This window comes from Meles meles, chromosome 11 (genome assembly GCF_922984935.1).
Source record: "Meles meles chromosome 11, mMelMel3.1 paternal haplotype, whole genome shotgun sequence".
NCBI lineage: Eukaryota > Metazoa > Chordata > Mammalia > Carnivora > Mustelidae > Meles > Meles meles.
In genome coordinates this window covers 20,777,176-20,804,391 of record NC_060076.1, presented here as the reverse complement: position 1 = coordinate 20,804,391, position 27,216 = coordinate 20,777,176, and the positions used below count along the sequence as shown (strand labels likewise).

The window sequence follows — 27,216 nt, the reverse complement described above, 5'->3', positions numbered from 1 at the left end:
GTGGTAAATTGTTGCAGAGCCACTTATGAGTGATCAATCATCTTTACCATCGTTTGTGCGTCACACCGAATCATGCATTAGACTTGTGTATTCCTGAACCGCCCCTGAACCTTTGGTTTGTCGGTCTTTCTAATCTGGTGCCCTTCCTTCATGATTTGAATGACTGTAACTTCACAGAACATTTCAACATCCGGTTGTAAGGTCCCTGTCTCCATCCCCACCTGCCAATATACTCTGTTTCCAGAGTATATTGGCAGCCAGCTTTTCTGGCTATTGGCACATGTTTTCTTTTTCAAGATGAACTTTAGAGTCTTTTGAATTAGTTGGAACATTTGGGAGAATGAGTTCCTATTTCGTTGTGTTTGTTTATGTTATGTTAGTCACCACACAGTGTATCATTAGTTTTTGATGTCGTGTTCCGTGATTCATTGTTTGTGTATAACACCCAGTGCTCCATGCAATCTGTGCCCTCTTTAATAGCCATCATCAGGCTTTTGCCAACTCAAGTCAGCTGTGGTTAAAAATATGTGAGGATTCCTGGGGCACCTGGGTGGCTCAGTGGGTTAAAGCCTCCACCTTCGGCTCAGGTCATGATCTAGGCATCCTGGGATCGAGCCCCGCATCGGGCTCTCTGCTCAGTGGGGAGCCTGCTTCCCCCTCTCTCTCTGCCTGCCTTTCTGCCTACTTGTGATCTCTGTCTGTCAAATGCATAAATAAAAAAAATCTTAAAAAAAAATATGTGAGGATTCCTGAGCTTTCAGATTCTGCTGCTGTGTTAGGAATGTGGAATGAAGTGCCCCTCTTACCTGGGCTTCAGTGGAACTATGTGAAGTCCTAAGTGAACAGTCAGCCAGACTGTGGTTCCGGGAAGGGACCCACATTCTTTCATTTTCCTCTCCTGATTGGCCGTCCTGAGGCCTGTTTCCAGCCCCTGTGGCTCCGGAACTTGGCAGCTTCTGGGGCTGTCCCAGGGAAACCCAACCCCTGACTTCCTAGACCACCCTTTCTTTTGCCTGAAAAGAATCACAAGATGGTCAGTATGGCTTGACTTTTCTCTCAGTTCAGTCTTTTCTGCTTTGTACCTTTAACAGATTCTGGCCTGTTTGATATTTCTGTGTGCTGTGGCACTGTGATGTTTTCCGGGGCTATGGCATATGTATATTTTTTCTTTTTATATTGCTTCATCGCTCTGTAATTTGAAAAGTGGAAATGCTCATATCACTTCATCCTCAAATAGCTGGAGCCACAAGTCTTCATTGTGACATGGGTTTTGTTTTTTTTTCATTTATTTTTTGGCCCAGAGGTTAGTTTTAACACTACTTCTTATACTGGGGCACACCTTATTACAACAATAGATATGCTTTGTGTTTGATGGGCACATGTAGATTTTGGAGATGAAGCAAATACATTTATTAAACTTGTCGGTGTTTAATTGCACTTGGAAATTTACTGTTTGCTTCAGGTATTGTGAAAGAAGCTTTGTTGGAAGGATGCATTTGTATTTCCTATCTACCCCATTTGTTTTGGGTAGTGGTAAGCTCATAGGAATTAATAAGAAATCTGTGTTGCAACAGCTGTTTTTCTTAATATGAAATAATCAGTAAAAACTCTAACTTCATTTTCTAGTTGGTTCCTCCTTTTTTTTACTGTTAAAAAAAAAAAAGCATATAGATGCTTTTAGCTTACCAGTAGGTAGGTTAATAAGTAGTGGAACACTGGGTGAACTTTCAAGTACTTTGAATTAAACTGGGCTTGATGGTGGTTTTTATGGAGAGGACGTTTTTAATCATAATACTCTTTTATTTATTTGTTATTTTTTCTTAGGAGCCATATTCTCTGTTTGTTTGATAAGGATAGGAAAAATAGTTTTCTGTCATGTAGTGGGTGTGTTGCTGAATATTTGTTTAACTGCAATTTGCAATTCATTGCAAATTAATATTTGTTAAAGAAGCAATTTAAATGCTGACAAGAGGAAGTTGGATCATTTCAAGATTGAGCAATGGAAATCTTTGTGCAGATTTCACACTCCGAAATAGTAGCTTTCCATGACAATCTACAGGAAGTATACTTTTGTTTCACAGATTATAAGGTACTTTCTTTTAAACTATTACGAAATATAATACATATGAAAGTGCTTGACCAAAGTATCAAGTGCTATAAAAGTGTAAATATTTTGTAAGGTTAAACCTCAAAATATTTAATGGGTTATTGTATGCTTTGCAAGTAGGATTATTTTAAAATATATTTTTTAAAGATATTATTCATTTATTTGAGAGAGAGAGAACACAAGTGGGATGGGGCAGAGGGAGAGGGAGGAGCAGACTCCCTGCTGAGCAGGGAGCCAGACATGGGGCTCCATCCCAGGACTCCAGGATCATAACCTGAGCCGAACGCAGATGCTTAGCTGAGCCACCCAGGTGCCCCACAAATAGGATTTTTTGTAGGTTCCAACACATACATGCAAGTATAGTTTTTAAAAAAATCTTTTCATACTGGAAAATGTCAGAAATATTGCAGTAGAGTGATTTAGTGCAATGACCCCCCGCCCCCAACCCTGTGTACTCACTGCCCAGTTTCAGCATTTATCCCCAGTGGCCAGTCTTGTTTCATCTCTGTCCTTATCCATACCCTCACCCCCATACTGGGTAAGATTTTTTTCTTTTTAGAAAGCGATTTGAATGACAGAAGTTTATCACTTTATATTCTGGAGGTCAGGAGTCCAGAATTGGTCTCAGTGGATTAATATCCCTGTGCTGCTTTCCTCACAGAAGCTCCAGGAGGACTTGGTTCCTTGACTTTTCCAGCTTCTAGAGGCTCCCGCTTCCCTTGGCTCATGGCCCTTTCCACCATCTTCAAAGCTGGAGCACAGAGTCTTCTCTCCTTTCTGACATTTGCTCCCGTCACCACAGCTTTTTTTTTTTTAAATTGAGGTAAAATTCAAATAACATAAAATTTGCAATTTTAAGAAGTGTACAACTCTGTGGCTTTTGGTGCATTCACGATGTTTTACAGTCAGCACCCCTATGTGATTCCAGAATATGTTCATCCCCCACAGAAAAATCCCATAGTCACGAAGCAGTCACTTCTTATTCCTCCTTTCCCCCACCCAACTATTATAAATCATGCTACTTGCACGTTGATTGTACGAGTCTTTGAACACTTGCTTTCAATTATTTGGGCTGCATGCCAAGGAATGGAATTCTGGATCTTATGCTAATCTTACACTTAATTTTTATTTTATTTATTTATTTGAGAGAGAGAGAGAGATCACAAGTAAGCGGAGAGGCAGGCAGAGAGAGAGAGGAGGAAGCAGGCTCCCTGCCGAGCAGAGAGCTGGATGCAGGGCTTGATCCCAGGACCCTGGGATCATGACCTGGGCCGAAGGCAGAGGCTCAACCCACTGAGCCACCCAGGTGCCCCGTACACTTAATTTTTTAAGGAGCCGCCAAGTTGTTTCCCACAGAGACCACACCATTTTACATTCTCACCAACCATGGAAGAGGGTTCCAATTTCTCCATGTACTTTCTTCTTCTTCTTCTTTTTTTTTTTTTTTCCCTTTTATAGCCATCCTAGTGGGTGTGAAAAGGTATGTATCCCAGAGGGTTTTTAAAAAAACATTTTGGCCTCAAAGATGTATGGAAATTCTACCCTTTGGTCCACTCCCCTTCTGCCTTCCGTTCTCGGTGTTTACAGGGTCATAGAAACAGCTGGCATGCGTGTGGCGTCTACCATGTGCTTGGAGCTGTGCTGAGCCCTTCACTTGCAACAGCTCAGTCACGGTCCAGAGAGGCCCTGATTTCATCAGCAACCCAGATTCCTATGCATAAAGAAACCAGAAGGTAATTATAAAGGTGACAGCGAGAGGAGGCGTGTCCCCTTTAAGGCTCGAAATAGGAAGAAACAAATTTACTAAGCCATGTACATTTGGGCATAATAATGCTTAGAAGGAAATTCTGTTTGCAGAAGGATTCACCCCGGGGTTCCTTTAAATAGCAAGCTTCCCTGATTCATTAAACATAAAGTTCAATGTACTAAGCCTGAAGAATGAATAACTATTTCAGGAGATTATCTGTTCTGTTAAATGAGTCACACCTCGCCAGTTATTTAATCATTAGGCTTTCGTCCCAAGTCCTATTCAGCATAGCAAACCAGAGCATGCTCCCCAGGACTCATGAAGTAAAGAGCAGGAAAACATCCACTGGATTTGGTCATTAGAAAGCCATCGGCCATCTTTAAAAGAGTGGTCTGCAGTGGGAAGGGACAAGGCAGAGAAATGCAGCATTCGAAGGCAGAACCAAAGACAGCTTTGTTTTGGGGTCGAGGAAGGTTGGGGCTTGAGACATCGGTAGAAGGAGTAGAAGTTAAGAGAAATGATTCTTTCAGGAAGGTTGAGTGAGCCCCAAAGGAGAGTGGAGAAGAAGATGTAAGGTCAAGGGATATTTGAGTTTATTATTTTTGGATAGAAAGAGAACCAGCTACATATTCGTAGGCTCAGGAACAGAGCCAGGTGAGGAGGAAATGTTGAAAATACAGGGAAAAGAAGGTATGATTAATTGATGAGAGCACGTGCTTGCTAGTGAACTAATGGGGCAAAGACAGAAGAGTTAGCCTTCTGGTGTGTTGGGGGTGGGTTATGTTGTCCACAGGGATCTGGGAAATGAGAGGAGATGGGTTTCTGTGGAGGAAGCAAATGGTCAGGAAATGTGTATGTGATGCCCTTACACCTTACACCTGGTTTCTCTGTCGGAGAGATGGTGCTGTGCTTCACGTGAAAGGTTGGGGGTTGAGTGTAGGGTTTAAGGAGAAGTCCCAAGGGAATGGGAGAACTGATGAGAACAAAGAAGTCATCCTAAAGAACAACCATACCCTATTAAGACAGATTCCCTGGTGCTTTTGACTGGGCGGGAACACTGGGCTGGATGGCCCTGTGCATCTGACCCAGGACCCATTTCTAATATTCTCCCCAGACGTAAGCTCCGCCAGGCATTTTAAGTTGGATGTGTTGTCTCCATGGGGCTCTGTAATCTTATTCCTGACTCTGCTTCTCTCTCTTTCTTCATTTCCACACCTTTCCACCATGCCCTCTGGAACTACCGTTCTGGTAAAAAAACAAACAAACAAACAAACAAACCTGTCAGTTTAGCCTCTTCTGTGCACCCTGCCATCATCTCAAGATGTAACTGGACATGGCCGTCCTGAAGATTAGTAGTTCCTGAAGCTGCTGCCCCTCCTACAGCAAAGACCCGTCCCCGAACTTTTGTTGGTGCTTCTCTGTGGCAGGAGTTATGTGAAGCATGTTTAGCCTTGTAGCTAAATTAATACTCGTGACAGCCCTGACAAGCCGGCACTATTGTTACCTATTTTTGCAAACGAAGAAGAAACTGAGGTACCAGGAGATCGTAGGACTTGACCGAAGACAGACAGCTTGTCAGAAGGGGAAAGAGTGAGCCCATGGTCTCTCTTCTGGAGATGGAAAACGTCCTGACTTTCCAGAACTCTTCCAAGTGCTTCATTCCAGGGCTGTTGATAGAGCCAGTCTCCAAATCTTTGAATGGGTTCTAGGTTGGGATCACTTCTTGATTTCTCCACTGCACATACCTTAGGATTCCACTTCTTTGGGTTGGTGACGTCCCTATGTCTGTTTTCATGTGCATGTGTGTGCACTTGAAGGCTTATAATTTAAAGGAAATGAACCAGGGTTCCTGGGTGGCTCATTCAGTTGCGCGTCTACATTTGGCTCAGGTCATGATCCCAGGGTCCTGGGATCAAGCCCCACACTGGGCTGCCAGATCAGCAGGGAGTCTGCTTCTCCCTCTCCCTCTGCCCCTGCTCTCTCTCTCTCTTTCTCTCTCTCTCAAATAAATAAATAAAAATCTTAAAAAAAAATAAAAGAAACAGACCTCTTTCTTGCCAGAATATGGGGCTGAAGGAGGTTGTGGACTTAAAGCTTGTTTCATCCTCACTTATACTTGTTCTGTTCTTTGTTTTGCTTTTGTTTCTTTCTTCCCCCCCCTTATTCTGACCATCCTCATGGGTGTGGACTGGTATCTCACTGTGGTTTGTGTTTGTAGCTCCCTAATGACTCATGACGTTGAACATTTTTTCGGGTGCTCGTTGGCCATTTGTAGATCTTTGGAAAAATATCTACCAATTGTTTGCCCAATTTTTAATGTAAATGTTCTTTTAATATTTCATCACCAAACGTGTTCAAATTGCACACTAGTAGATAATCTCACTCTCTGTCTCTGGTGGTAGTAATGAGGAAGTCCTTTTAATCAAGCATTTAATGAAGCTACTATGGAAATAGGTCAAAGCTCAAAGATCCCTTAGTAACCAGGGAGTTTTAAATTGCCTGCAGTATTGCCTTGAAGCCAACATTATGGAGACATTTGTTTGAGTAAGGGGAGCAAAGGAAATTACATTTTTAAGAGCTTTTGAGTGTAAACCTAGACAAAAGATTGGTTTGGAAAAGGTATTTTTTTAGATATGTAGGTTTGCCCAATGTTCTTCCTCCACACACCAAGTTCTATTACCCCTTGAGCTGGGGTTGAAATGTGAATCTATTTAAATGCATTTTTGTGTGGTTGTTGTTGTCTGCCTTCTTTCCTTAGACTGTCTTTCTGACCCTGACTTTCTCATTATACCACATGTGCCTTAAGCAATGTACAGATAGCTAGACCATAGGATTTACACTCGTCCTTGTGCGGGGGTCATGCTAATCTCTGTATTGTTCCAATTTTAGTATATGTGCTGCCAAAGGGAGCAATATTGGATTTACTGGATACACATTGACTGACTGTTTTCTGACAGGGGCTGGTCCCTAGCATTTTACTTCCTGGGTTATTATAAAGCTGAGAAGGGTAGCTGTGATTTACTCTTCCTATATGTTTCAGGACGGTTTATACTGATGACTAAGTAAAGTTCCAACCAAATAGGGAGTCTGTTCTTGGACAGAATTGTTTGCTAGCCTGTGGTTTTTCTTCCCACAATCATATCAAGTACTCTGAATGTTTTTCTTCCTATTTTCATAGCCGCTTCCCGAGAAGTTTGTGGTGAAAGGTGTTGTAGATCGTTTTTCAGAAGAGTTTGTGGAAACTAGAAGAAAAGCTTTGGATAAATTCCTAAAAAGAATTACAGACCATCCCGTGCTCTCTTTCAATGAACACTTCAATGTTTTCCTTACTGCTAAGGTAAGAACAGAATTGTTTGTATTCCTCCCCCAAATTGGGATTCTTTGGGCTTTCTCGGAAGCTACATTGATCTCTCACAAACCACCTTCATGAATGGCCCACTATAGTGGGTGTCATTGAATTGCTCTGTGTTTTGGTGTCCATTTGCATCATCATAGTTTCCATGTGTAGCGTTTAGGAGAAACACCCTTTTTCAGCAGTAGGGGAAGACAGAGTATTCCCACTCGCCGGAAGGAGGGGTAAGTATTTCCTTAAACACTTCCCGGTGCATTGAGACCACTCTGACCAACAGTGGGCCGAAGGAGCAGAGCGAAAGAACATCTAGTGAGTGGTTTGGTAAGGATGTTCTTCACAGGAACCCTGTGAGAGCTGACTTGTAACCTCATTTTACAGATGAGGAAACTGAAGTTCAAGAATTCGGTACATGTTCAAGGGGCATCACTAGGATTTGAGATTGGGTCTGTATGGCTTTGGAAGCCACACTTCCCCTCTGTATCAGACAGCACCACCACGCTGAGCTCAGCTACTTGCCCACGGCCACGTTCCTATTGGGTGGGCATTTTCCAAGCATTGGCCAGAGAAACGTTTGTGTCCCATACAGTTGTCAGGTTCTGTGTGTTCACACCCAGGTTGGTCATCCACTGGCTTCTGTGCTCACTCCAGGTTTGGCAGAATGGGCAGGAAGTCAGAGGCGCTCTGCCCTAAGTGTCTGCAGAAATGGGATCTCAGGCCCAGACTCTCATGCCAGATCCTTGTAGCCACGTCTGTTTACCTTCGTGAATCACATTCCTATCCTCGGGCCACGAGTGCTCTGTTCCATGTTGGCAATGGTGTTGAGGCTCAAGGACTTCCCAGTTTTCTTTTTTCAGAATGGCAAAATTGAGAAATATTTGCAGATACTATCAGCTGACGTTAAATATTTTAGGGAGGGTGTTGTTCTCCAGACAATGGAAACCACATGGCAAAGTCCTTTAGTATTTTTTTTTTAAACCACCATTGACATTTTTTTTAAGCCCCATCGATGACCTTCCCATTCATCTCTTTTTTCCTAGAGGCCCATTCCCACCCCCCAACAACATCAAACTTGTGTTCTGTTTCAAAATATGTATTTCCTGGTGAACAGATCCTCAGAGACAGGTCTTAACACAGAGTAAAATCCGTCCGATTTTCCTGCGTGCCTCACTCACGGTTCAGGCTGTAGACCTGGTAGGCCCCAGGTCATTAGTAATCTATGTGGAGGTTAGTGCATGTGTGGTATTTATCTGTATACCATTATAAATGATTTAAAAAAAAAAAAGTCCTTCAGTGTCTTAACCACAATCCAACTTCCCGTGAGTGAGTGCTGAGGTGTTGGCTCTATCACAGAACAAATCCTAGCCTAGTTCAGTATTATTTGCTCAACTGAATGTACTAGATAACCCCATCTTTTTCTTTTTTCCTTTAGATTGTGGTAAAATACGTAAAAAATTTACCATCCTAACCATTTTAAGATATTCACAACTAATATTCAGTATATTCACAACTAATCTCCAGAACTTTCTCATCTTGTGAAACTGAAACGTGGTGCTCTCCTGTGCTCTGTGATACCACCAGAGCTCCCCATCTCCCCCTCCCCGGGTTCCCCATCTTCTAACACCCCTTGAGTAACGTGGTCCTGTTCTTAGGTGAGGCCTTGACATAGTCTGCCACAGTGAAGGCAGAAGCATTCCTCCTTCTCGTGATAACCTGATGTTATCGCAAACCAGGAGTATCTTTGGAAGAAGCCAGTAATGCTGGGAGAGGTGGGGGGACGCTCAGTACCACCTGCGTTCAGATCAGTGTTTTCATATTTGGCAGCATGGGTGCAGCAGTGAGAGGGGCATACCAAGTAACCCCATTCAGTGTATTGACTTGGTTCACGGGGGGTTCTCTTGTCAGCCTCTACTTGGAATAGAGCCTCTGCGGTCCAGCAAGCCTGTTTGGATCTAACCATGCTCCAAACAACACTGTGGAAGCAATGCCAGTAATGGCAAGGCTTCCTTTATCGTCTTGTGAAAGCCAGGTGTCTACAGGGACGTTTGCTTGTGTAGGGTACATGAGGCTAGAAGGGAAGATGGAATCTTTAGAACATTCTCTCAGGCCAGGTAGCCTGACTTTGAAAGGAAGAAGAGAAATGGAGGAGGGGAGCGGAGGAAATTGCTGCTGTTGTGAAGCTGGGCGAGCCCTGGGTATGTATTACCACTGAAGGATTAGACATTAAAGATACAGGCAGGAGAAGGAATGGTTGATGGGCAGGGGCCTTGCTTGTCAGCGCGGTGTAGCTAGGAAAGAGTGGAATCAAAAGTCAAAGTGAAGGCCTCGGCTGCCTAAGGAAGGAGGAAGTGAAATCAGGAGTGGTCTACCCTTCAGACACTTGTGGAGACCAGAGCCTGTGATTGTGGTCGTCAAATGGGAGCGGGCTGCCAGTCATCTGGGTTAAGCGTGATTCCCTCTTCTCAGCTCCATCCCTAAACCAGACAAGATGACCAGAAAGCAATGGCCTTGTGCCTCGTTCACTTATCTGTCTGTAGACGTGCCCTGCTCGGACCAGGAATTCCTGTTCTTTGTGTGTTGATGGTGGATATAAGGAGCAGATGCCTTATAAAACCTGTAAAACCACTTTCAAAGGCCCCATTAAGGAGGTGATGTCAAACAATGTGAAGGTGCCGTAGATTCCTCCTGGAGTTGGAGGACAGGAGGACGTTCATTTGACCTGGCAGACTGACACGCGTTTTAAATTTAGGTACAGTGGATCAAGTAGCTCAGCAGATTTCCCGAGTGTACCCTGACCAAGACGTTCAGGATAAAGTGCTGTGTTGTTTACAGCACCTCTCCTTGCCTTGCTTTTTCTGTCACTCTTTCCTGCTTCCCTGCCCTCTTCTCCCTCCTTTCTTTATATGGCTTTGCTTGGGATATAAATAAATGAATGGAATGAGCTTCCGCTCTAGAATTTTCCTCCTAAAGATAACTTAGGATATTTTGTATGAGAGTAAGGAACTTTTTTTTTTTTTTCTCCCAGTCAGAGGCTTTAAAGCATCATGTTAGAAACAGTGTTGAGTTTGCAGGAGAATGCACTCAGGTGAGTGAGCCAGATTAGAAAGGTAGGAGTCCGGCTCTGGAGAAAGGGTTCAGGGGTGTGCTTTTGGTGTTTCCGACGGCGAGGGGAGAGGATGGTGGTGTACATGGTTAGTCCTCTGACTCAGCTCCTGTTTTCGGAATCTACCACTTCCAAGAAGAAACCACCCAAAGCAGTTGGTTTGACCGAGTCCCAGCTGTGGGAGTGATGGAGCCCCTTGAGACTGTCTGTTCATGTGTCCTCCTTAGGACCTGAACGCCTACAAGAAGCAAGGGATGGCCCTGCTGACCAGAGTGGGCGAGTCCGTCAAGCACGTCACCGGAGGCTACAAGCTGAGGAGTCGACCTCTTGAGTTCGCAGCTATCGGCGACTACTTAGATACATTTGCGCTCAAACTGGGAACCATCGACCGGATAGCCCAGAGGATCATCAAAGAAGAAATAGGTGAGCCCTTCGTGCAGATCCTGATCACGCCCAGGGAGCTTGTGTGCAGGAATGGCATTCCCCTCGGCTCAGCAGAATCCAACCGCAGAAACACTGGCCTGACAGAACGAGGCCACGCTTACAAAACTAATACATGAACACAAGGAGGGGAGGGGTTCGTCGTGACCAGAGGATAATTTTGTGCTTCCTCCTTTGCCCTGCTCGCCAGCCTTGTGTTTGCCTCCCCCCGTGGCATACAGCTGCTTCTCAGCCCCGAAGCATTTCCCTTCTCTCTCTCAACTTTAGCTTTAAAAGTGAAGACATTGAGTCAACTTCCCATCATTCATAGGAACGATAATTTAAAAAACAAACTTTGGTACCTTTTCTGGCAGAAAGATGGTTTAAAAGTGTAAAGACCCATGTCTGCCAAAGTGGTGGTTCTTTTGAGACTTCCAACTTGCAGTTGACTCACCTGCCCCACCCCTGCTTCATTTCAGGCCCACTCGTCCTGACCTGGGGAGTTATGAGACCTTTCTAGAACCTTCTGGGTTGTTGCCACCACTCCCTCCCCACCCCTCTTGAGGTCACCTGCCTTTCTGTATCCCAGAATATTAGGGCCTTTCGTCTTCTTACACACATGTAGGCCAGAGAAACTGGAACAACGTCAATGACCATGCTGGTACAAGATGTGAAACACACTGAAAGGGATTCTCTCTTGGTTGCCATCCATTGGTTACTAAAACATGGCAACAATGTGTTTTTTGTAATGGCAAGAATCCTGGTGATGGGGCGCCTGGGTGACTCAGTTGGCTAGGCATCTATCTTCAGCTCAGGTCATGATCCCAGAGTCCTGGGATCGGGTCCCACATCGGGCTCCTTGCTCTGCAGGGAGCCTGCTTCTGCCTCTGCCTGCTGCTCCCCCTATGTGCTCTCTCTTTCTTTCTTGACAAATAAATAAAATCTTTAAAAAAAAAAAAAAAGAATCCTGGTGACAGCTGTGGGCTAGATTTTCTTTGGAGGGGAAATAAATCAACATTTGCCCTGGTTCCATGCTGTATGAGTAGGTGAGTGGGTATTTTTGAAGATATGCAGTGGATGTAGCTCCTCCCACTTCCCCTAGAAGGCACTGTGATCCCCATTATCCAGAAGCATGGCATTCCCATTATGGGGTGAAGTCAGGTGATGTTTCATAACATCAGAAACCAGAAAATGCTGGGTTTATAGAGATTTTTAAAAAATTATAAACAATCTTGTGTTGAAAAGAGAGCATGCTTTGGTGAGTGACTGACCAAGGAAATAACATCTTGCTCTAGAGAGCTCTTGGCTACAGTTCTTACTGAGTCAGTAATACCAGGGATTGTCTTAATTACCCACCAAGTCTTAATTAGTTTCTCTTCTCCTTTTATAGAGTACCTTGTAGAGCTGCGAGAATATGGGCCTGTGTACTCCACGTGGAGTGCATTAGAGGGGGAGCTGGCCGAGCCCCTGGAGGGGGTGTCAGCTTGCATTGGCAACTGCTCGACGGCCTTGGAAGAGCTGACAGACGACATGACAGAAGACTTCCTACCTGTGCTCAGGGAATATATTTTATACTCTGACTCTATGAAGGTAAGCTGGCTCACTTCTTGAGCACTTAGGTACGTTCCTTGTTTTAGTCACTTCCAGAAAAACATTTATTGTTGCCTATTGGCACGTGGTACAGGTTTCCTTCTTCCAGGGCGGCCAGGATCACACATATGGACTCACCTCATAGGCATATAAATAGAGCACACGGTGAACCAAGTATGAGAATTAAATGAAGAAAAATAGTGTGGAGGAAACTCTTACTGTTCGCCAAGAGTTGATGGAGGCAAAACATCTACTAAACAAGACCAGGATACTGTGAGAAAAGAACATTTGGATAATTAGAACTCTTGGAAATTAAAATCTGATTGGCTGAGATGAAATTGAAGAGTGAAGTTGAAAGATGAGGTTGAGGAAATCTTGGAGAGTAAAAAAAGGAAACCAAGTAGTTGGAAAGTAGAACAAAAATGCAAAAGTACTGAAAATGTGAAAGAATGGTAAGAGATATAGAGAATTACTCTTGAAAGTTCAGCATCTGTCTGATAAGAGTTCCTGAGAGAAGAGAAAAGACCGTTGGAAGGAGCTTATGAAAGAGATAATACAAAAAAATCTTCCAGAGCTGAAGGATGTGAGATTTCAGTTAAAAAGACATGCTGGGCTTCTGGGTGGCTCAGTTGGTTAAGTGACTGCCTTCGGCTCAAGTCATGATCCTGGAGTCCCAGGATCAAGTCCCGCATTGGGCTCCCTGCTCAGTAGGAAGTCTGCTTCTCCCTCTGACCCTCCCCCTTTCTCTCATTCTCTCTCTTTCAAATAAATAAATAAAATCCTTTAAAAATAAAATAAAAAGACATGCTGATTGCCCGGCAAAAGTAATGAAGAGAGCCAACCCACTGCGTATCACTGTACAATTTTAGAATGAAAGTTACACGATTTTGAAAGCTTTTAAAGAAAGAGGGAGATGCCCTGATATGAGGACATGGAGAAGCAACATGGGGGGGCAGGGGGATAGGAGAAGAATAAATGAAACAAGATGGGATTGGGAGGGAGACAAACCATAAATGACTCTTAATCTCACAAAACAAACTGGGGGTTGCTGGGGGGAGGTGGGATTGGGAGAGGGGGAGCGGGCTATGGACATTGGGGAGGGGAGGCGAACCATAAGAGACTATGGACTCTGAAAAACAACCTGAGGGTTTTGAAGGGTCAGGGGTGGGAGGTTGGGGGAACAGGTGGTGGGTGATGGGGAGGGCACGTTTTGCATGGAGCACTGGGTGTTGTGCAAAAAGAATGAATACTGTTACGCTGAAAAAATAAATAAATAAATAAATAAAAAGGGTAAAATAAAAAAAAAAAAAAAGAGGGAGATGGAGGAGAGGTACAAAGGAATAAGAATCAGAATGGCTTTGATCTAGCAGCAATGGACAAGAAAAGATAGGAGCTGTGAGGACAAGTGATTTCCAACCCCACATTCCAAATGTAGAGTAAGGATGGGATCAGATGCTTTAATGCCTGCACTGGAAACTACCTGTGCCTGCCCTTAGACCTGTTGGAGAGGACAGCTACAGGGACTCTTACAATGTGACACCCATGAGAGAAAAGTGTCAAGCTTCCTGACCAACAGAAAAGATTATATTGCTCTGTGTTGAACATCCCAAGTAGCCCCTCTTCCTGTTTCCCGAAGGACACCTCTGATGTATTGTTGTGTTTTGGGAGCAGATCTAAGGCACCCCTTTAAGAGGGATCGGGGTAAGGAATGACAAGAATTTCTTGAGAGAAACTCATCAGAGAACTTTGGGTTGTAAAAATGGAAAACCAGAAAAATCATGGCAATAGGAAAATATTCTACACCTTAAGGAGTAAAAAGTAATGAATCAACTAGTTATAAAAACTTAAAAAAAAAACCTTATGGAAAATTTCAAACATACAATAGAAGCAAAGAGAATAATATGACCAATTCCCATATACCCATTACCTGTGTTCCATTTTGTTTCACTGGGTATGAACCTTTTAAGGCTCTTGATACATGTTAAATTGTGGACAATGGAAAATTTTCCTTCTAGAATGAATCATTGTCTCATGTGTACTCTATAAAGCTGTTAATAAAAAACTTTCAAAGACAGTCTTGGGTCTGGATCTCACAATGGGCTGGGAAATGGTATGAATTTCCTTATCTGTAAGGTGGAAATGATGGTAGTTATGGTGATGATAAGGATAAAACTCACAGGTGACATAATTAGCTCGAGGCAGTTTTATTGGTGATTATTGGAACTGAGGCTGAAAACCACAGCTCCTGATTGTCACAAATTTCCTACTCATTTTCCTCTATTACATTGGGTTTATTTGTTTTGTTTTGCTTTTTAATGAGACCCACACATGGCATATTTAATTCTGTGGCTGAAACAAGCATTCTGGGGTTGAGGGTGGGTGGAATGGGTGAGGGGAGTCAAAATGTGTGAACTTCCCGTTATCAGTAATAAGTAAGTCATGGGATGCCGTGCACAGCATGGTGACTATAGTTAATACTACATTATATATTCTAAACTTGCTAGGAGAGTAGATCTTAAAGTTCTTATCAAAGAAAAATTTATAGCCATGTGCGGGGATGGATGTTAACTAGTCTTACAGTGATTGTTTCACAAGATATATATAAATCTTTATTTTGTATACCCGAAGCTAATATAATGTTGTCTGTCAATTACATCTCAAAAAAAGGCATCCTGATTTGCTTAAAATGAGCCAGAATATTTTGGTTTTTTAATTTTAATAGTATTTTTGTGAACAAAAATAAAATTTTACAATCCCTAGGGTGTCTTTGAATTTATCTCTCTCTTTTTTTTAAGATTTTATTTATTTTTTTGACAGACAGACCACAGGTAGGCAGAGAGAGGCAGGCAGAGAGAGGAGGAAACAGGCTCCCTGCTGAGCAGAGAGCCCGATTGGGGGGGGGGGGGGGTGTGGCTCTTGATCCCAGGACTGTGGGATCATGACCTGAGCTGAAGGCAGAGGCTTTAACCCACTGAGCCACCTGGGCGCCCCGAATTTATCTCTTATATAGACACAGTCTTCATTCAAAATGCTTTCTTAACGTTGCCAGACTGAAAATCTGATGCATACACAGTCTTGGGATATTACGATACAATTACGTTGTTCTTACACGTGGCAGGTATATTAGTACTTAATATATATTTGTACTTGAAGCAGGATTTGAAATTGTCATTTAGCTAAGGTTTATCTAGCATCTTTACTAAAATATTATTCTACAGTGAGGCATAAGCTTATGTGAGTAACTGAAGTTCTACATCAGAGAAACACTTGTTTGTTTGCTCTCTTTCCTCACCCCCTTTGTGAGGCGTATGTATTGAGTTTCTTGTTCACTAATCCTGAATAAACATTAAACAGGTTAATCAGGCTGGGAGAATGGGAGTGTATACAGTATCTTCTGGGAAGGGCATAAGAAGGAGAAGTGTTGACTGGCGGTCTCTGAAACCCTAGGTCTGCCCCATTGGTGTGCAGGGCTAAGCATGGTTAGAAAGAAATGAGGTCTGCCCACTCCCATTCTTTCCAAAGGGAAAGTGTCTCTGCAGAGTGGTCTGGGTAAGACAGGAGTGACTTGATGACAAAGCCAGGACCGCCTGGGTTCATGATCTCAAGTATTTTCTCCATGCAAGGCTAGACTGATGTTTGCTATTTCAAATCCCTAATGATGGTTCAGGTCTGCATGGCCAGGTCTAAAGACACCAGGGGATAGGGGTCTTAAGTGGCTCCCCTGCCTTTGTCTTGTGATATTGCTGCTCTGTAAGAATTCTTAGCTGAATTTTATTCCTCTGAGAGAGTCGTACAGTTCCATTTCCAAAACACCTTTCTGTTTTGGGGGATAGGTGGGATTGACTTTGCTCTTCAGTATGAAAATGAAATATAAGGTAGAGAGCTTGCTGAAGGCCTGGCTGTGACATGTTCAGCATCAACTACTGTATGGTCTTCCGAACTGAGCAAGTCCTTCCGGTTTTGTTTTGGTGGGGAGGTTTTGGTGTGGTCACGTTTTATCAGTCCACTCCATTATGATGGCCTTGAGTGGACCAAAGTGAGTATTCATCCTCATTGTTTGAAACGAGAAGCCTGCGCCTTATGAATTTGAAGTAGTTGTGGGTCAGCTGAGCGCTGTATGTAGAAAATGGTGGGGATCATCGAAGCCCTCTCTGAGTTTGAAAAGGTCTCGCCAGTGACTTCATCTCCTAGATCTAGATCATCTTGTTGGTCTTGTTCATTATATAGATGAAGAAATAGAGCCCCATCAGTAAATCTTTTCTCTGTTGGCTCTAGTTCGAATGAGTGGCACCTTGTACCTGTGTCTTTATTCTTAGCTAAAGAGCAAACCGGATCAGTGCCTGTTTTTCGAGGCTGTCTCAAATTGTCTCCCTTTAAATGCACTTGTGGCTGGGTACACTCTGTTCCCTTTGGAGGCAGAAAGAAAGCACAGAAAAAGTAGGGTGTTATCAGGCCATGTGGGACTCATGGACTGTGTTTGGTGAACAGATGAGGACAGCTTGTACTAAATAGATGATTGAGGTCATGTATTTCAAAGATGCCAAGGAGAGAGGGTGAACAGCGTGTGACAGGGAGAGGTACCAAAGTTACCTCAGGCCCAGAACGCAAGTTAAACACCCTGAAGACATGTACATGTGAGCCCTTATATGGGATTTCACGTTCTACAGACCATGTGTGGGGAAGAAATAATTAAGATAGTGATGGGCTGGGAGAGAACATCTTAGAATCTTTACAGATTTCAGGGAATGCCTTTTGAGCACTGGCATCATTATGACCAGGACACCAGTAGGAGAAGCTTCAAGAAGGTTAGAGCAGGACCACCTTATTTCCCATACTGCCTTATTCATAGATGGTGGTTAGCAAATATTTAGTTGAATTTGACATGTGGCCAATTTGAAACATTAACAGAAATGTAACTACTGCATGTCCCATATCTTGTAATTTTTTAAGAGATGGGTTTACCTATGAGTCTAGGAGCATGCTTATCTCAGAGGTTTTGCTGAATGACTAGGCTGGGTTGAGTCAGAAGAGGGTGGTAAGGAGAAGCCACACAGAGGAGGTGGCTTGGAGACTTGAAAAACATATAGGAGTTATCTGTGCAAGGATCAGAGGATTGAGCATTTGAGGCATAGGGAAACACTGGTGCCAAGGTTCTACAGTGGAAATGAGCTTCGTGTCTTTGCAGATCAGAAAGGTGCCCGTAGATTCACAGACCTGCACCCCTGGGGCTAATAATACATTATATGTTAATAATAAAAATTAAAAAAAAAAGAAAGATGCCTGTGTGAGTGGAGTCCAGCAAGCAAGGGGAGCAAACTGGAAGAGGCGAGGTCAGGGAGATAGGTAGGGGAGTGGACATAACATAGCAGTAGCATCTTAAAGGCCATGGTTGGTAAGAGTCTGGGTTTTAGTCTTAGGAACACAAAAGGGAAGGCATTTGGGTTTATGCAGGGGAATGACAAGATACAGTTTTCACTTTAAGAAGATGGCTAGTGCTACAACAATGTGGAGAATGGATCATAGGGCCTGAGAGTGGAGGAAGGGAGACATTTAAGGAGACCATCACAGGGAGCCACGTGGCAGATAATTGTGTAGTAGAGCTTGGGCTACAGTGTTGGATCAGGGTAGATTTTGGATGAAGGGCCAGCCAGACTTGCTGCCATATTAATGGAAAATCAGAAAAGGAGGGATTGGTGATGACTCCTGGGTTTCCAGCTTCAGCAACTGGCTGGACAGTGGTTGCTTTCATTAGGATGGGGAAGTTCGGGGCAGAGCAGATTGGGCAGTTGGGATTCAGTTTTTTTGGCCGTATTGAGTTCAAAAATGCCTGCTGGTCATTAAAGTAGAGCTGTCATGGCAACTGGTTAAGAGTTTAGTTCAGGGGCGCCTGGGTGGCTCAGCGGGTTAAAGCCTCTGCCTTCAGCTCAGGTCATGATCCCAGGGTCCTGGGATCGAGCCCCGCATCGGGCTCTCTGCTTGGCTGGGAGCCTGCTTCCTCCTCTCTCTCTCTCTGCCTGCCTCTCTGCCTACTTGTAATCTCTATCTGTCAAATAAATAAATCTTTAAAAAAAAAAAAGAGTTTAGTTCAGAGTGGGAATAGCAATTTGGGAGTTGTTTGCATATAGATGGCGTTTAGCTCCATGGGAGGGGAATGGACCATCTAGTGAGAGGAGATCCGGGTAACCAGCCTGGCTCGGAGGCATGACCATATTTAGTGGCCTACGACCTAACTAGGAGGAGGAACAAGCAGAAGAGGAGACTCAGAAGGATGGTAATGTAGCGGGGGAAGAAAATAGAGGAAGCCAAGAGAAATGTTTTTAAAAGGAGCATGATCCACAGTGACTGTTGTATTTAATAATACGGAGGTCATTGGTGATTGTGATTAGAGGTGTGAGATGTGGATGCAGAGGTCTGGTTTTAAAGACTTTGTTTGTCTTTGAGTTGAGATACTTTAAACAATGTTCCCAGCTAGCTTTTTCCAGATGTCAATGATTTGCCACTTTTTTCCCAGCCTGCCCGCCTTTCCCCCAGTGAGCCACACGGTGGCGCTAAGGAGTCAAATGACTAAGCTTCAGGCTGGCCACTTCTAGTTCCTTTGGAAACAAAAACAGATTTTATTTTTTCTTTCTTTTTAAAAAGATTTATTTATTTATTTATTTATTTATTTGAGAGAGAGTGAGTGAGCATGGGGTGGGGGGGTAGAGGGGCAGCGGGAGAGGGAAAAGCAGACTCCCCACAGAGCAGGGAGCCCGACTCAGGGCTCCATCCTAGGACCCTGAGATCAAGACCTGAGCCAAAGGCAGATGCATAACACGGAGCCAGCCAGGAGCACCAGAATCAGAGATTTTCTGAAAGACTGAGTCGGGGGGAGGAAAAAAAGGTCTTCTTTTCTAAACAAAAGTACTTAATAGATTGAGGACATCATTTCTGGAAAAATGAAGAAGCAGGATATAGACATGTGCATGATCTCAAGTGTTTTAAAAAGTTAGGCAAATATATAAAAATTAGCAATCAGATTCTCGGTGGTGGCAGACTAGATAGATAAACTTTTTCATGAAACATACCAAGATGACACTAGAGTGGTTTGTTCGTTTGTTTGAAGTCTCTGCCTGCAAAGATAAAGACCAGCAGGAGAGGAAATAGTAGCAGTACAGTGGGGACTGGAAAGCAAACCGAGAGGTGAAAAGGGACTTAGGTGACTCAAAAAACTGCCTTTGAGGCTGACTGTGGGGGAAAGAACTCAGAGACCACCTGCTTTACACTGTGGGACCCTTCAGAAAAGTGGAGAATTGGCAGCACCAAGTGCCTCTGGGATTGGGGGTGAGAGAGAGCTGAAGAGGAAGATGAGTCAGGAATCTACTTACGAAGAAGTTAGAGCTTCCAGTTCTGACTTCCCTCCTCACACAGGGGCCATTGTCCCTTCTGTCCTCTGGCAGATCTGGAGGCATATTCTCTGGAGGGGTAAAATAGAAGGTCTCTGGACCGAGGGACCCTAGGCACAGTTGAGGCGGGGGGCTAAAATCCTCAAGTCAGGACACTGAGTAAAAGATTACCAAATGTGGAGACTCCCAGTCATCTTTCTCTGCTTGGCTCTCAGCCTTATATCTTCCCTGCAACGATCAGAAGAGCCTTTTCTATAAGCATCTAAACAGGCCAAGAGAAGAGACTTGAAGATACTGATAATGGGGAAAGGATCCTCAATGAAAGGACCCAGTAGGGTCCCTGTAGAATCGTCAACAAGCCCTCGATGTACGGAGAGCTTTCATTCAGTTTTTTTACTGTTTTCTTGGATGAGTGGGCAGACAAGGTCTCTGAATATTTAAGAGAAGATTCTAATATGAATATTAAGTTAAAACAAAGAAAAAACATATACTCAATGAAACATCCTTGAGAGGATCAGACCTCAGTATCCAACATCTAAATAACAGACTGCTAGGAAGGGGAGACACAGAAATGGGAAACATCAAAGAAATCTACTCAAGAGAAAAAAATAGAAGACATAAGGTGTACTGGTTGTGCCTAGAAGATGAGATTCCACCCCTATTGTATGTTTTTCTTTATTTTCTGTAATAAGTATCTTTTTGAACTAGAGGGAAACGTGTGGTTTTAATATTACCCACATTGCCCTAGAACATTTAACTCATAGGTGGTCCATTTTCAATAGAAGGAAGATGTAAAAAGCTCATGTCAAAAGGGACAACCTAAGTTCAATCATTTAATCAGAAATTATGTCACCAGGACCAAGGTCAGACTCATGTTCCTGTCTACAGGGAAATACTGGCCTAGGAGGCCACTCCAAAACCAGCCACAGTGCTATGTTAGGTATTTGATTTTTATTCGCATCTGAGCATCTTTGTTACTGAACACTCACAATTCTCCATGAATCCCCCTTGGGTCTTTTGGGTCATCAGCCCCTGGCATATCAGAAGAGGAGTCATTCAGTTCTACAGTCTTTTATGCATGGCTGAGCTGTTCCTGCTCCTCTCATCTACTTCCTCGAGCCTGCATTGTATTGTCCCTCTTACAAAAAAGATTTGACGCTTAAAAACTTCCAGACTTGAGGTGGCTTTTTGGTAGCTGCTGACCTTTTGCACGGGGGGCTATCTTGGCGGCTACCTCTTCCCCATCCTTTAAGTTTGTGAGTGCACAGTCTCACTGGTGGAAGACGTGAGCATGAGCTCCAGGGCTGGAGAGGGAATGTTGAGGCTTCCAGTTGATTCTGACTGTTGTGGTATTTTCTTGGAAGAAAGCCAGTACAGAGATTGAAAGCCAAACCACGGAACATATCTGTGATTTAACTTCCACATGCTGGTGTCATTGTAGTTCAGTGGTTATTATTAGCTTGTTATTAACAGTTTGGATGACCAGTATTATGTTTCCATTGTTTAACTTTTTATTATGGAAACATCAAACTGTCCAAAAGTAGAGTGGGAGTATCACAGCCCCCGACGTGCCCATCAGCTGGCTCCAGCAGTTGCCCACCAGGGTCCACCCTGTTCCAGCTCTGCTCCCACCTGCTCCCAACCCCCACGCCCTGGGTTATTTTAAAGCAAATCCCAGGCACCGGATCACTTCATACAAAAATATTTAGTACATAGCTCTAAAGTACAAGTGTTCTTTTAAAAAAAGAAGAACCCCATTATTATATATATAAGATATATATATAAGATAACCCATTATTATCGCACCTAAAATATCCAGTTACCATCCCTTTCCCAGTGTCTCAGATACTGTTTTTATAGGTATTTTTTGAAATTGTGACCCATATAAATCCATATTTCACTTGATCTGTTTCTTAAGTATTTTTAAAAAACCTTCCCCATCTCTGCAATTTATTTGTTAAGGAAATGGGGTCATTTTTCCTCTCTACATTAAAAAAAAAAGCACAACATATGAGAAAAATATATTTCACGTCTAACTAAAATCACCTTCTCATCGAGACCCTTCCTGGGTGCTTTAGGTACAATTCCGCTCTACCCCAAACCTTTGGCCCTTTATATCCTCCCGTCCTATTTTCTTTTTCCTCTTCCACTCAGCATTACACACAGCCATATTCCCCATACTTTAATATATTTTCCTTTGCAATATCTCCCTCCTTTCTAGAATGTAAGCTCCGTGAAGGCAAGCGTTGTGTGTGTTCTGTTCTCTGCTGGATCCCTGGCACCAGGATTCTGAACGAAGGCACATAAAGGCAAGGCAGAGACAGGGTGAGGCTGGCTCGATAGGGAAGTGGCAGAGGGATGCGAAGGAGCAAGGAAAGTATCTCCCCACGCTTTGCCTTTTGATTTACGTTCTCCACCGGCATCAGAGGCCCAACAGGATTCTGGGAGCCGCTCAGGAGATGGCTAGCTTTTGTTTGTCACCCGGGGGTGGAGGGACCTCTCCGTAGCTGCTGACCAGGTCCCTTTACAGTCTCGGGCTCAGGCCCCATCAACCATAGGCTGGTTTGACCCGTTTTATCCACAGAGCCTGTGTTGTTTGGGGGCTACAAGGCTGGTCTCTTCAGATCATCACCCACTGTGTGCAAAGATGCTTTTAACAAGGACGGTAGTCTTAGTTTAGCTCGATTCAAAACCTGTTTCCCAACCTGCAGTGGGGCTGGGCGTCCATTCGGACTGGGGAACTACATGCCGTCCTGGAATGCGGCAGGAAATGCCCGAGTCACCGCTATGTGGTTAGCAGAATGGCCTCAACCAGGTCCCTCCACTGTACCTTAGTGTGCTTGTCTATAAAATGGGGATAATATCCGTTTGCTTCTTCAGGCTCCTTGTGAGTCTTTTCTGCTGTCTGGGGAGGTGGGGGATGGTGGTGCGAATCCTTCAGCGGCAACATGAGAAGGCAGCATTCTGGCCACTTCAGGGGACAATGCAGGTAGCAATGGCTAAGGAGTCAGAGGCCAACCTCTCCTCTGGGCCAGGGAGGGCCACGCTAACTAGGGGAGGGAGTGTAGCTGAATCCTAGGGCCCCTTCACCTGCTGTAGGGTAGGGAGAAGAGTTGCATCTGGTCTGTTCTAGCTGTGTGGAGCTCTTGCCATCCCTCCCCTCCTGGGGGCCTTGGCACCCTCAGCAGAGAGTCCTGGAGCAGAACAAGGGACAGGAAACCCCACACTGTACTGTCTGGGTTCCAAAGCATTGCTTGGAGAGCATTTCTAGCTTTGGTTACGAGGTTCTTGCCACACTGACAGAGCATCACCGGGACAGCCCAACCCATTCCTAGTCTGGGTCTGTGCTTTTTCCAGTAAGATATGAGGTTTCCCAAGATGAGAGCCCACAGCAGTGACGAGGGTTCCATTGGTCAGCCCCTCCCTGCTGTTCCGTTGTGCCCTGGAGAACCACGTCTGTGTCTGCATGGATAGCATCGTGTGTTTGGGTAGAGATTATGATTTTTACTCCTGCTCGTACCAGACTAGTAGATTTGTACAATTTTCTGGGTTCTATGAAATCCAGAAGGGACCCCTGACTTTTTTGTTTTTACTTTATGTATCTGCGTGCTGTCCGGTATGGCAGCCACTAGCCATAGGTAGCTATTTAAGTTTAAATTCAAATTAGTTAAACAAAAGTTTAAATCCTGTTCCTCAGTCACACCAGCGGGCTGCAGGAGTTCAGTCAGCAAGTGGGACTAGCAGCTCCTGGATTAAGTGCGGATGATGGGACGTTTCCGTCAGAGCAGAGAGTCCTGGTGAACAACTGCGCGACTTTGCTACTCAGTGCTTGAGGAGTGTGGGGAGGGAGCTTCAGAGCATCCGGGAGAAAGACAAGTGGCAAACAAAAGCTGTTCTATTACAGGTTTTTTCCTCACCTTCTTCAGAGGGTAAAACACTTCTCAAAGGAAATACTTACCTCAGGGGAAGGCTTGAGGTTCCCTGCGTTGACACTTTGCATTAGAAGGTTTTCCCCCCGAGTGCGCTCGACTACGCAGCCACTTCTCACTTTTTAGCACGTTGTCAGGGACACGAGGTGGCCCCTGCTTAGCCAAGGAACCAAGACTCCTTCTTTCTTGCCTGACTCCATACTCCGTGGGAAGGTGCCTATGGGAAAAGCCTGAGATTAGAAGCTTTCACAGCACTTTGTGACTTCTGAGTTAGTGGGAAAGAAAATTCTTATCACTCTCAATTTGCCAAATTCTTATCACTCTCAATTTGCTATTCATGCTTCTTCTACTAAAAGAAGAAAAAAGAAACCCTTGGATAAGACAGATGCTTTCCTAGACCGCGGATTGCATTCTTTTCTGTCCTACCTAGTGGGGTCTCCGTGGCAGAGCCAGCAGCAGGTGGGGGCAAGGGCGGCACCCGGGGCACCGATTCAGGGAGACACTCAGGCTCAGGTACCGACCTTGCACTTACAGGGGTCCGAGAGTGATTGTCTCCTTAATTTTGTGTCCTGGGCGCCTGGCTCGCCTCGCCCGAGCCCTGCCAAGGCTGGCTCTGTTTGCTCAGGTACCACTGCCCCTAGCAGGCTCAGTGTGTGGTTCTAGGGATTCTGGACTTGTGCATAGATGCACCTTTGCACTGTGTCTACACCTCTTCCCTTGGTGGACCCCCTCAGGTGCCGGGGAGGCGGTATCTCTTTGTTCTTTGGATGCCTGGTCCAGAGCAGGGGACAGATGAACGGCTCACAGATCACGGAGCAAATCAGTCCACCAGGATCAACTCCGTGAACCAGAGTCAAGAACTCTCCTGACTTAGACTTTTGCATGAATGGTCCAGGGAACGGCCTGTGCTCTCCCCTGCCACGCCTCATAGTCCAGCACAGCCGAGTCCTCTCATCAGTGTGGCTGCGGTGGTTCTGTTCCCCCTACTTGTCCTCACCCAGAGCTTCCGTCTCCTTCAGCACCAGGCTGAGTTACTGTGCTAGAAAGCTCGGAGGCTGGTGCCACCCGTCTTCCACCCCTGCTTCCCCCAGAGTCCATGTCACGTGTCACGCGGCAGCAGGACTGTCCTGGGAGCAGGTGGCAGGGCCTGGGTGTGCCATGACTTGGGGAGAAATGGGGCAGAGAAGCAACCGCGGGGACCTGGGAGGCTTCTTTGTGAACTCAGTGTGACACGCTTCCCCTTTCTCGCCCCGCAGAGCGTCCTGAAGAAGAGGGACCAAGTGCAAGCGGAGTACGAAGCCAAACTGGAAGCTGTGGCTCTGAGGAAGGAAGACCGCCCCAAGGTCAGGGAGGCTCCCCGGGAGGGCTGGGCCCTCGGGGCTGCCTTGTCCCTAGATCCGTGCGGCTCAGGTGGTCAGCCGCAGCTGGGCTGTGTTCGTGGTGTGACTGTCCTCCATTTGTTCTCTTTGATGTCGTTTTTCTGGAACTTTCTAACGTGTACTTGGGGTTTTCTGCTATTTCCTCAGGGTTGGGTTGGTTTGTTTTTTGTTTTGGGGGGGTTTTTTTGTTTTGTTTTTTTCTGGTTTGTTTTTGTTTTGTTTTGACTTTCAGCTTTGCCATTCAAGGGCAGTTCCTCACTCTGTAAAATGGGATTGAGGAGAAAGAGGGAAGAACAGTCTAGATCACTGTTCTCAGAAGTATGGTCTGCTGACTCATCTGCTGTTACCGACCCATGACAAGAAAGGTGTAGAAGCTGAGGGTCAGCGGTTTGATAGCAGGTTGATAGTTGTTAACCCGCAGCCGGAGTGTTGTCCAACTAGCTCCTGTGGAGCGAACTGCATACGAGTCACACGTAGTATATCTACGACTTTGTCATACTGGGGGGGAAAAAGCCAACAGATGGTGGTCCTTTACCACAACGTCTAAGAAGCACTGACTCAGTGTATTTAAGGGCCCTGGGTCCAGACAAAGGATCCTGAGGTAAACACACATCTCTTGTGTTGCCCTCTGCCATTAGTTGCCTTTTTCTCCCCAGGATAAAACAAGAGAAAAACAAGATTAATAATAGCCAACATTCAAGTTGGGCGCGAAGCTGTTTACAGTATCTCACTGATTCCGTACAACAGTCATGCGCTTTGGGTACCATCATTATTCCCATCTGAGAGATGAACAAACCGCGGCCCACGGTCTCGCAGTTAGTAAATGTTGCAGCTTTTGCCTTCGGAACGGTGCCAGTCACCCCTGTGTCACTGTGCTCCTTTTTGGGTAGTCTTTGAAAGACTTGTATTTGGAAGATGTAACCGGAAGGTGTGTTTGTTTTCAGAGAAGAGGTGGGGGGAGGGAATGTTATTAAAAAGATTAAAAAAAAAGATAAATCACAGGGGTGCACGGTTCAGGGAAATGGTTTGGCGGCAGAACAGTTTGTCTCCCTCTGCCTTGGTTCCAGCTCTGCTGCAGCTGTGCCCTGCCAAGGAACCAGCTTTGGAAATTTGAAACCCACACCTCAAAAATGGCACACCTTGACGCCATATAGTGTATGTGTGTGTGTGTGTACACATATACACACACACACACTCACACATATATATTGCTTCCCATGATCACCACAACAGCCATCTGTGGCCCAGGGGGAAGGCATTGTTCTTTCCCCATTTCGTGGGTGAGGAATGAGCCATAAAGCAGCTCGGTAAATTGCCTAGCTCTGTGGCTACCCGGGGTCTTTACCCAGGGGGCAGCAGGTGTGCAATCCACGTTTGTTGCATTGGTTCTTGTGTCACCCATAGTGACCTACACAAGAGTGAAGGTACAGCTGATGGAGAGTCAGGTGACACGGACAGGGACTCTTGTCACTGGCCTGGTGTGTGCCGCCGGGACATGGCCAGAAGGTTAGGCACCTCTCGTCCGTTCCTCTTGCCACAGGTTGGCCTGCTTCTGTCCTGTGTGTCATGAGGGGCCCGTGGGGACCAGCCACACCCTGTCTTCCAGCTGCCTGTTCCCACAACTAGTTCTGAGCCATTCCTGTGATATTCTGGAACACGGTGCTATTTAAAGGAACGACATAAAATACCATGTTTATATATTTTGAACTTCTTTCTTTCTTTCTTTCTTAGTAGGCTCCACGCTGGGCTTGAACTCATGCCCTTAAGATTAAGAGTCTGATGCTTAACCCACCAAGGCACCCTATAAAATTTCATTCTAACAATTTTGCTTTCCGACATAGATATACAAGTCACTTTTCCTGGTGAGTGTGGAAGGGAGAGACAGAAAGTTCTGCCTCTGTCCTAGTTGGGGAGATGAAGATCTTGTATTTAAAAGGTGTTTCAGGCCGATGGGTGGCTCAGTGGGTTAAGCCTCTGCCTTCAGCGCAGATCATGATCTCAGGGTCCCTGGATCGAGGCCCGCATCGGGCTCTCTGCTCAGCAAGGAGCCTGCTTCCTGCCTCTCTGCCTACTTGTGACCTCTGACTCTCTCTCTCTGTCAAATAAATAAATAAAATCTTTTTTAAAAAATTTAAATAAATAAAAGGTGTTCTGTCAGCATCCATCCCTGCTCAGCTTTCTCGGAGGCTGGTTTGTCATTTAATATGTGT

General features: G+C 44.9%; 1 protein-coding gene and 1 pseudogene across 2 annotated transcripts in view; one reads left to right on the top strand and one right to left on the bottom strand.

Moving 5' to 3' along the window:
- The window catches only part of SNX30 (sorting nexin family member 30), a 111,575-nt gene that overhangs the window by 65,826 nt on the left and 18,533 nt on the right, over positions 1–27,216 (top strand). For both annotated transcript variants that reach the window (XM_046022466.1, XM_046022465.1), the window contains exons 4-7: positions 7,033–7,191; positions 10,534–10,729; positions 12,117–12,316; positions 24,884–24,970. In XM_046022466.1, coding sequence (XP_045878422.1) covers positions 7,033–7,191; positions 10,534–10,729; positions 12,117–12,316; positions 24,884–24,970 — 642 coding nt within the window. The remainder of the gene's footprint in view (positions 1–7,032; positions 7,192–10,533; positions 10,730–12,116; positions 12,317–24,883; positions 24,971–27,216) is intronic.
- On the bottom strand, positions 6,667–6,767 carry LOC123953679 (annotated as a pseudogene).